At 35.8% G+C, this 11,239-nt stretch overlaps 1 protein-coding gene across 3 annotated transcripts; it reads left to right on the forward strand.

Annotated features, from left to right (window-relative positions):
* The first annotated feature begins 1,597 nt into the window (after positions 1-1,597).
* LOC146465069 (uncharacterized) lies at positions 1,598-6,998 on the forward strand. 3 transcript variants are annotated; one of them, XM_085128987.1, is made up of 6 exons: positions 1,598-1,665; positions 3,997-4,086; positions 4,515-4,699; positions 4,827-4,880; positions 6,444-6,462; positions 6,854-6,998. In XM_085128987.1, the coding sequence occupies exons 1-4, from the start codon at positions 1,629-1,631 to the stop codon at positions 4,866-4,868; spliced, it is 354 nt and encodes a 117-aa protein (XP_084985113.1). In that variant the 5' UTR covers positions 1,598-1,628; the 3' UTR covers positions 4,869-4,880; positions 6,444-6,462; positions 6,854-6,998. The 3 variants fall into 3 exon arrangements, with proteins under 3 accessions (XP_084985113.1, XP_084985114.1, XP_084985115.1); XM_085128989.1 differs by lacking the exon at positions 1,598-1,665 and adding an exon at positions 2,543-2,668; XM_085128988.1 differs by lacking the exon at positions 6,444-6,462 and having other exon boundaries at positions 6,837-6,998.
* Positions 6,999-11,239: the final 4,241 nt, after the last annotated feature.

Below are 11,239 nucleotides of genomic sequence, written 5' to 3' on the forward strand. Positions count from 1 at the left end.
TTTTTTATCGTCCGCCATCGTGCTGCATTTCTTTTTGACGATACTTTTATTTTTCGCGCCAGGCCGCCAGTCGCCGATCCCTCGCTCTGTCGCTAACATTTTCACTTCCGTTTTAGATTTCTATTGTTGAGAACTAGCCAATCAAATCCTGTGTCCCCAGAGCCTTCTTTCCCTCGTGCGAAGGCCCCGCCGGCTAAGAGGGACAGAAGGCTCTGGGGACGAGAATGTTCTCAGCTCGGCTAAGTATCTTCTTATCGCAAATATCGTTTCTTTAACTGTGCACATCTAGTCCTAGTTCTTTGTCATGTATTTCCCTTTCTCTTTTTTTACCTGCTACATTATTGTAAGTTACTTTTTTTAAATTTTGTAAGGTTGAACTGCTGTTATTTGTTAATTTAAACTTGATTGCAAAAACTGATTACAAGGTTGTCAAAATACCTTTCAATCAAGTTCTTTTTGGCGAGTTGAAAATGGAAATATTTTAAATAGAATCGTTTGCCGTAAAGTATTTCAAGGAAATTGCTCCATTGTTAGGGAACATTTTCTTCATAGTAACTTACTTTCTTTTCCGTCGTATCTCTTCAAGGCATTCGTCATGAATGGTATAATTTCATGTAAACAAACTATTTAATTTGTTCACGTGATAATTTAAAGTAATATATCAAACACGAGAAGCAGTGGTTCATCACATATCAAACACCGAGAAGAGAGTTGAAAATACGACACGTAGTGGAGTATTTTTGACGAACTTCGAGGTTTTTGATATTGTGATGAGACACTGTGGTGAGTGTTTGATATAACTTCTCAAACAAACTGATTTTGAAGGAGAAATCAAGGATGCAAAATTTGTTATGCGTCAAAACCACTGCTCGCCTCGAATAGCTGTAGCTAACTGCGAGCAGTGCTTATCTTCTCTTTGTCTATGTTTAAATCTTTTAATAAACTTAAACTTGAACTTGAACTTGAAAGCCATGAGGAGGGGTTTAACTTGATTGAAAGACATTTTGACAGCCTCGTTATCAGTTTTTGAAATCCAGTTCTCAAACTCATTAATTATTTTAAAGTCAAAGACAAAGGAAATCATGCACCGTGACGTGTTTGAATATCTGATGAAAAACTCTTCGTTTTTGTATCCTTGATTTCTCCTTCAAAATCAGTTTGTTTGAGAAGTTATATCAAACACTCACCACAGTGTCTCATCACAATATCAAAAACCTCGAAGTTCGTCAAAAATACTCCACTACGTGTCGTATTTTCAACTCTCTTCTCGGTGTTTGATATGTGATGAACCACTGCTTCTCGTGTTTGATATATTACTTTAAATTATCACGTGAACAAATTAAATAGTTTGTTTACATGAAATTATACCATTCATGACGAATGCCTTGAAGAGATACGACGGAAAAGAAAGTAAGTTACTATGAAGAAAATGTTCCCTAACAATGGAGCAATTTCCTTGAAATACTTTACGGCAAACGATTCTATTTAAAATATTTCCATTTTCAACTCGCCAAAAAGAACTTGATTGAAAGGTATTTTGACAACCTCGTAATCAGTTTTTGAAATCAAGTTTAAATTAACATTTGTTAACAAATTTAATAGTTTGTTTTCATGAAATTATACCATTCATGACGAATGCTTTGAAGAGTTACGACGGAAAAGAAGGTAAGTTACTATGAAAGAAATATTCCCTATCAATGGAGCAGTTGAGCAAATTTTTTTTACTCTAATCGGGAAAGAGAACGGATTTCAGAAAAAAGTCTGTTACACTTGAGTTTACTTTTGAGTACCAGTTAGGTAAGCATTTCAACGTATTTTAACTTAATTGAAACACAGGTTTTGAGGGTCGCAGTGTATTTGAATCTCCTTTCTAGCGTGCATTCTAAGTCGTTCTCTGGACATTACTAACTGTGGAAAAGTTTGAACAAGGGCTGAAATAAAAGCTCGTTAAGTTATCATCCATCTTGCAACCTACTTTGCAACTGAATGCTTCCTTTACTCAGCCAAAGACGTTCCGGGTTCAGAACCATCGCTATCTGTGAGAGTCTCATACATTTTGTGACCTAAATGTTGTTTTAACATGACAAAATATGACTTATAAATTATGAAACCTCCGAGACAACATTAAACTAGAGAAGTCAGAACGATTAGCAATTATTCTTGCGATATTGCGTGCATTTGATGACAAAAAAGAGAGAGAGAGAATTACGCGAGCAATTTCCACTCGTCTTATCAAGTATCAGCAGATCTTAAACGTGTACAAAGGACGTAGCTAAAGTGATAAAACAAGTTTCGCTTCCCTCAAACTTACCTCAGTGGTATCATCAAGAAGCTTTGGTTGGTAATTGTAACAAGAGACAAAAAGTGTGGCGTTTGTAAAATTGGTACAACTAGACACTAAACTGAGGGAGGCGATTTTTCACATTTAAACCGACTTCACGCATTTTCGTTGCCCTATGCTGCAGAAAATCCTCTTCCTTATGCGTCATGAGTGGTACGAGGAGAAAAAGCCAATTGAGCATTCTCGGTTTAGTTTTCAAGGTTGTAGATAAAGCTACCGCGCGGTTTCTTCTTTGCATAAGCAAATATGCTGAACCTCTGAGAAGACTTCAAGCAGCCATTTATTTGCTTTGAAACGTGTATTTGGCAATAACTATCACGTTGCATTGTGAGCAAAATAGGATAATTATAGGATAATTATAGTTTTTCCAGGGTTTTTATCCGATGGTCTTAATTCGTTTTAGGGGGATTTAAAAGTCCTTTCACAGAGTGGTCTAAGTTGCTACAAAAAAGGGAAGTCAGTCCTCTCATTGAAATATTTTCGGCAAACGATTCTATTTTTTAATTCTTATTTTGAACTCACTAAAAGGATGAGATGATGTATATCTTTAAACATTATCAAGACCTCCCAATATATATTCAAAAGCATTATTAAAGACCCTCTCGGTCTCCCAGAACAATCACGAAACACCAAATACACATTGACTTATCTCAACCCTTTAGAAAAGTGTAGAAATCATGTCAGTCATTGGCCATTATCTCGACACACAAATGCTAATTTTATTCCATCGCTCACCAATAAATCGAATGAATATAACCATCAGTTTCGCCGGACAAGCAAGTTATTCATTTCTGAAAAGGAGTATTTTCATCGATCATCGGTGGAGAAATTTCTTTAATTTGTCGGGTAAATGTCTTCGACTAGACTCAATTCCCCGTACACCACTTTAGGAGAAGCTTGAAATCCTAGTTGAAGTCGAGTAATTTGAGTTCGTGTCAGGCCCTTTTCAGATTAAAGATTATGCAAATTTTCCACGTGGTTTCAATTTCTTACAGTTCCCTTCGGCGTTTTGTACCGTTGAATAGCCTCAAAATCCTTCATTCCGCTAACCTGATATGATTAATCACAAAGCATTAAACAAATTCGAGCCAGTAAAGAAGACTAAGACGTCCTTTTCTACCACATTGCAATTGGGAAGAAAATGAAGGAAGTTGGCCATTTTGGAAGCCGTCGCTGATTTGTAATTGTAAACAATTGTAATTTTAGTGGGATTACTGATTTGACACGAGACTTTAAATTGGATGTTTTCAATGAAAATTATCCCGAAATAGCAGCCTCGTTTATAGTTGATTGTGCGACCATTAGTTTCCAGAGCGGACCAGGTATTCACAAGTTGGGTATTTGACTCAGTTGTGGTGTTTGGTTTCCAACATTTCCTCTTCTTCGAGGCAGAGCGAGTTCACTCACCGTTTGTGATGCATGCATATCATCAGACTCAATCTTCTTTTTCTTACTAATTATCTTTAAGTTCCCAGAAAGCCGTGAAGAGGGGTTTGATTGAAAGACATTTGACAGCCTCGTTATCAGTTCAAAATCCAGTCCAAATATTCAAAATAATACTAATTAAATAGCTCATTTTTGTAAATTTTAAAGGTATTCTCTGTTCACAACTGATCAATAGATTATTTACAGGATCCCTTTGTTATTTCTTTTAGGACTGATGGAATCCAAACTGAAGATGGTGATCTTAATTCTGGTGATTTTTGCGGTATTCAACAGTTGCTGGGCATTGAACAAGGAAAAAGGTAAGCAAAGAAATGCTTATGGAAAGGAAAGCAGTACATATCAAAGAAATCTCAAAAACAGTTTACAAGTTCAGGCCTGCTTCTGTAAATGTGGTGGGCTGATGAGCGGTTTTATGGTGTCCCTTTCTAGTTTACGAGATTACAAAATAAGGCGAAAGAAAAGTATGATTCAGCGAAAACAAATTTTATAAAACTTAAACTTTGCTGAAATTGAGCGTAGTCAAGTGGGATATGTCTGCATTTGAGGAACCATGGTGCGGTTACTATTTACATGGAAAATACGTGCATTTCCCTCCAAAACCAAATGGTTGTAGGCAATATATTCGGCGAGAAAATGAGTAATGTGAGCTTTCTTCCTAGAAAAGGAAAGAAAAGCACGGAGAAAAGCTTTCTGTTTAGTTCATTAATTAACATGCATGTTTAAACAGGCGCAGAGAACCACCTTTTGGACAACAAGCATGCCAACGGCTTCCTGGTCAACAAAAGGCAACATATCGATTTTTGCCGCCACGTTCATTATGTTTCTAGACCTCATGACACCAATGAGGAATGCTGTATTGAAGGATGCGATGCTGAAGAAATTGGTGAAAACACGGGTATTGTTGGCGAAATTGTACGTATCAACAAACATATTTGTAGCCTAACTTAATCCTTTTCAACCTAAGGTATCATCTCAAGACGGAACCTGTAATTTGTGTGAGCTCACTTAATTCATCAGGTATCAATTCTAATTATTCCAGGCTGAGGAGAGACTAGTGCAGTTCATGCGTGAATGTTGCTGATTCTGGGATCAGGTTAGTTTGTAAGTTCGTAATGATCGTAGGGCCAGTTACTTTGCCAGTCGCGGTTTAACTATAACATGTCTAATTATTAACAGGCTAACTGCAATTTGACAAACTTTCATGTGGAGTTTTTATGAAAGTCTCGAAAATTGATATCCTCGCCATCATCGAAACGACATTAGCAACAGGACTTAAACTACGAAATTCATGTTTCGTGGTCCAAAGCTGTTCTAATGCTGTAATAAATAAAGTAAATCAAGTTAGCAATTACAGTCAATCTACACCACCGCGTGATCGTTTTGAACATCGCCAGCGAGATTTCAGAGTTCCTGTAGAAATTTTTCTAATTTGCTGATGGTATGAAGTTATGAAATTTTCTTTTTATTGCAGTATTAAGTATTTCAAAAATGGCTATTGTTTCCAAGTAGTTAGATCTTCTTTTCTTTCGTTTTTTTTTTTTTTCTTTCCTTCTTTCTTTCTTTCTTTCTTTCTTTCTTTCTTTCTTTCTTTCTTTCTTTCTTTCTTTCTTTCTTTCTTTCTTTCTTTCTTTCTTTCTTTCTTTCTTTCTTTATTTCTTTCTTTCTTTCTTTCTTTCTTTCTCTCTCTCTTTCTTTCTTTCTTTCTTTATGTCTGTCTGTCTGTCTGTCTGTCTGTCTTTCTCTCCTTTCTTTCTTTTCTTTCTTTCTTTCTTTCTTTCTTTCTTTCTTTTCTTTTTTTCTTTCTGTTTCTCTTTCCTTTTTTTCTTTCTTTCTTTCCTTCTCTTTTTTCATTTGCTGTTGTTGTTGCACTTAATGCGTCTTTTTCGGAAAGATTTCCAGAGAAATGTTCCAATTCCATTCTAATGACGGACATTTCAAAGAGCAATTCGAATGTTCATTTCAGTCTCAGAAATACTGGTCACGCGTGAAGTAGATTGACTGCAATCTCAATATATCACTAAATATCTTACAGCTCATACCAAAAAATCTATTCGATTTTAAAATGCTTCTAAGTCCAGCTTAAGAAGATTCTGAACAAAACACTCTATGAACAGCAATCCAGGCACAACGTCATTGTAAAATTGTTTACGCAACATCTGTTTTAAAAGTGGAATCCAAGCTGAAACCATGCAACCCATTTTTGATACACTAAATATCTTATGAATGGATAAAATAAGGTATATAAATTGGAAAAAAATATTACAATGCTTTCGTTGTTTTCCGAGAAGCTTCCATGTAAAGGGAAAAAGAAAGGGTTACCCTTGCATAAAAGCGACTGTTGATAGCTAGATCACAGGCAAGAATGAACGGTTAAAAAAGTTTAAGCCAGACACGAACCTTAAAACCTTAACCTTTCTAAACTGAAGCGACATACGAATGAAAGATGACAAATATCGTTTCCAATCTCGTCATCATATGACAACGTTTCCTCTTTAATCGACGCGCGGTAAGCTACTTCCAACAATTAGCAGCTCCAATAGATCCCATAGATATTCCACTGGTTTGATCATTTGAGTAATCTCTGAGAGTCCAGATAAAATGGTTTGCCGAAATAGATGCTGATGGCATTTATGTACTCAGTTAATTTTTATTTCAGGAAATCCTCGCAAAAGAAGAGAAAACCATTATTTTCATTTCTGACAGCAGCAGCACGTTTAAACTAAAGAAGCAGAGACTAATGTAATGCATAAGCCATAGACGAACCTTACAATCAAAACCTTCCTAAACTGAAGCGACACACAAATAAAAAAAGTAGAATCTCGTTTCCAATCTCGCCATCAAATGAATTTTTTTCGCCTTAAATCGACGCTCGGTATAGATCCCATAATTCTGCGCGTTCAGAGGTAGAAGTCCAGCGGTTTGATGATCTAAGTAATCTCGGTGAGTCCAGATAAAATGCTTTACATAAATAGATGCTAACGCAATTTATTTATTTATTTATTTATTTGTTTGTTTGTCATTTTTTGTTGTTGTTGTTTGTTCTTTTTAGGAAATCCTCGCAAAAGAAGAGAAAACCACGATTTCCATTTGTGACGGACACAGCACGTTTAAAATAATCAAGCAAAGATAAATGTAATGCATAATTGGAGTAACGACAAATGCTAATAAATGAAATGTGCTGATGAAAAATAAAGAGCATTATAAACAAACACGTATATTTAATGTGAATGAAAATCGTACTGACTTTGTAAAAGCACAAGTTTCTAAAAACCAAATAAAAAAAAAAAAAGCCATCGGACAGAGCCACAGAAGCAGAAGAAGAACAAAGGAGGGGAGGGGGAAGGTAGCACAGATTATGTTGGCCCAAAAGTTGCCGTTTCGTAAATCATTTAATATGCATAAGGAGCCACGAGTTTCAGTAAAATTCTTCTCTCTGCACCTTCTGCCATTCTTAATTCGAAGGAAGATTTCTCACATGTTGTTTTGCCCACTAAGAGACCCCCTTGAAACTGAGAGGGAAAGCATTTAGAGCCCAAAAGAGAAGGGCTTTTAACGTAACTGGGCAAGTGTAATTCAGATGCAAGATTCGAAGCAAATCTATTTTGGGACTAATTAGGGTTATGAGGAACTTAGGAAGACTGACACTTAACAATAACACTCGTTTTGAACACAAAAGTGAAGAAAAAAATTGAGGAACGTGACCCAACAAAAAATAAAAAAAAAAAAAGAAAGAGAAGAAATAGCAACACTGTAGAATAAACTGTTAACAGTCCCCTATTTACTTGTGTGATATACAGAGTCGTTTATTTCGACCGAACTGCGGCCATCTTGGCGACATAACCACCCCAAGGAGGACCCCCTTAGCAGTCTTGGCGCTCTCTCCAGATTTCTTTCTCTATTACAAATCAAGAGGGCGATAATTCGGCTGTCGATATTCCCCTCAAGCAACCTGTTCCGCCTCCTCCTTCCAGCACCAAAAGGTGAATGCGAAAAACGTCCCGGACATGATACGGTTAAAAAACAAAGATTTTGTTATGAACGAAACAAAACAATGCGCCTTTCCGAAATGAAAATTCTTCTAACAAATGTTCCGAATATAGCAGTGTCAACATTTGAAACTTCACAAGTTCAAGTTCAAGTTTCAAAAAAGTTTACATAAAATTCAAGGATAATACTAACCCGCCAGTAGCTAGAGCTAATCTAGGCGGGTAGTGAGAAGACTAATTTACCAGAATTAATTACAGTGTACAGAAATCTATATACAATTTGTCAGTGAGCCATACAAACATTGAAAAAAAGAAAACAAGTTAACATATGAAGAAAAGAAATACAAATTGCTATACTCTAAATAGATTGATTACTTTACGATCATGTTGTAACTTTTAATTTTGAAAACTCAGAGATAAGAGTAGGAATACCAACATAATGATCCTTTTTTATTAAAACGTGGAATAACAGGTCTTGCATATTCCTCTTAAAGCTGCGCTTGGGTAATTTTCGAAGGTCTAAGGGAATACTGTTGCATATTTTGGCCCCAAGTCGAGAAAAAGATTTAGATTGTTGGTTTAGTCTCGAATATTTAATGTGATAGTTACCAGTTGAGGACAATGTCGTATTATAGCGGAGCTCCGCTCGCCGGAGGCGGGTGCGCGGAGCCCCATTGATAAGAGATTTTGGTAAACCCATGCATGAGAAAAATTTTGGTTATGACGTCACGCTCCGACCGACCGTGCGAACGTCCGCCCCACTATGTAAGCTACCGTGAAATGTCACACTCAACCTGTGCGGCAACCCGCGTTTTTTTAGCGGGAAGTGGGAGGCCTTACTTCTTTTAGAAAAACAAACGATTTTGAAGAACACTTATTTCTTGCATGCGTTGAATATGTGGTCAAACTACATATGTCGAGAAAGCAGCCGACTAATAAGCAAATTTGAAACCCGAGAGCGACGAACAAACAGGCGAAATGTCAGTTGAAAACAAACATGTGGTGAGCTGGGTGAGTAAGCAACTCTAGGTCGCATGGAAATTAAATTAAATTTTGCAGGCAACTGTCGGTAATTTTCCATATTTAGCATACTTTAAATTATACACAAATACTTAAATCGTTGCCATACGACAAATATTCGTGGATAAACTAATTTTGAGCATTCACAGAGCTATTCACAGAGTTATGTTTTGTGTTGGACTTGTGTAATTCGTTCGCAGCGCTCATTTGTAAAAACGCAGTAAACGTTTAAATATTTCGGACCACAATCAAACATTATTTTTCCTGTACTCTCCTTTTGTTAACGTTTACTTATAGACTAGAATTATGTCTGTAGGAGAAACATTTACAGAGTTATGTGTTGTATTGAACATTTTGTGTTGGACTTCTCTTATTCATTCGCCATTCTCAGCGCATAAGTTTTGTAAACACGCTCTAATTTTAAGCGCTCGCTGAAATATTTCGGACCACAAACAAACATTTTTACTGTATTCTCCGGTTGTTAGCGTTTACTAAGAGACTAGAATTATCTCTGTAAGAGAAATATTCACAGAGTTCTAAATTGTTTTAAACATCTTGTGTTGGGCTTCTCTAATTCATTCGCCATTCGCAGCGCATAAGTTTTTTAAACACGCCTAATTTTAAATTAAAGCACTCACTGAAATATTTCTGGCCACAACCAAACATTTTTTTTCCTGTATTCTCCGTTTGCTATAATTTACTTAGAGACTAGAATTATTTCTGTAGGGGAAATATTCATAGAGTTATGAATTGTTTTGAACATTTTGTGCTGGACTTGTGTAATTCATCCGCAATTCACAGCGGACTACAACCAAACTTTATTTTTCCTGTATTCTCCGTTTGTTAACATTTACTTAGAGACTAGAATTATTTCTGTAGGAGAAATATTCACAGAGTAATGAATTGTTTTGAACATTTTGTGTTGGACTTGTGAAATTCATTCGCCATTCTCAGCGCATAAGTTTTGTAAACACGCTCTAATTTTAAGCGCTCATTGAAATATTTCGGACCACAACCAAACATTATTTTTCCTGTATTCTCGGTTTGTTAACGTTTACTTAGAGAGTAGAATTATTTCTGTAAGAGAAATATTCACAGAGCTATGAACTGTTTTGAGCATTTTGTGTTGGACTTGTGTAATTCATTCGCAATTCGCAGCGCATATTTAAGTTTTGTAAACTCGCTCTAACTTTAAGCACTCACTGAAATATTTCGGACCACAACCAAACATTATTTTTCCTGTATTCTCCGTTTGCTAACGTTTACTTAGAGAGTAGAATTATTTCTGTGGGAGAAATATTCACCGAGTTATGAATTGTTTTGAACATTTTGTGCTGGGCTTCTCTAATTCATTCGCAATTCACAGCGCATAAGTTTTGTAAACACACTCTGATTTTAAGCGCTCGCTGAAATATTTCGGGCCAAAACCTTAACCAAACATAATATTTCCTGTATTCTATTTTTAAATATTAGTTAGGGACTAGAATTATTCCTTTAGGAGAAATATTCCTAGAGTTTTTTGTTCTCGACTTGTGTAATTCATTCGTAGCGCATATTTGTAAACGGTACGCCCTAATTTTAAAGTAAACGTTCAAATATATCGAGCCATAACCAAACATTATTTTTCCTTTATTTCTTCTCTTGTAACATTTATTATGAGACTATAAATATTTATGTGCGAGGAATATTTACAAAGTAATAATTTTTGAAATAAAAATTTTATTTTTATCCGAATGTCCAAATTGCACGCGTGGAAAACATTACGTTGTAGCCAAATTTTCTTTACTGTACGCATTTAAAACTTTACACAAGTGCATTAATAGTTTCTCAGTACAGGAGAAATATTTGAGAGAAAGTGTAATTTTTTCATCCTCAAGTGTTTTATGCCCTCGAACGTCATCGGAATTCAGCAATGTGATCTCGCACGATCAACAAGAACAGCTTATGGTTCAAAACATTTTCCGCTGACGCGTAAAAAGTTTTCTTTATATGCACTTAAGATATATACATGTATAACTCAAGACAGGATGAAGAATTTGTAACGTTATTACGTTCAAACAATAAGCAGAGTAGCATGTATATATATAAATGCTATTAAAAAGGAATTGTGGAGCTCCGCTTTTAGGCTTGGATAAATATATATATGTTAATTATGTGTCTCTCTCGAAAAGTAAAAAAAGATTAGAAATATTACACGGTGCTAATTTATTTAAAACATCTTGCATTAGAGTCGAGATTGATTGAAAATAAAGCGTATTGATCGGGATACTACTAGAGGAGACAAAGAGAGGAATGGCATGAGATCTATAAGAATATATAAAAATATATGAGGAGGAGGACGCGCTTTTGTAGAACAAGGATTTGGTTAAGGTATGTCTGTGCAGCTTGGCCCCATACAGCAATGCCGTAGGATAAGTAAGGGAATATCAAAGATCTGTAAAGAGTT

This window comes from Pavona decussata, unplaced genomic scaffold, assembly GCF_977016875.1.
Source record: "Pavona decussata unplaced genomic scaffold, jaPavDecu1.1 SCAFFOLD_157, whole genome shotgun sequence".
NCBI lineage: Eukaryota > Metazoa > Cnidaria > Anthozoa > Scleractinia > Agariciidae > Pavona > Pavona decussata.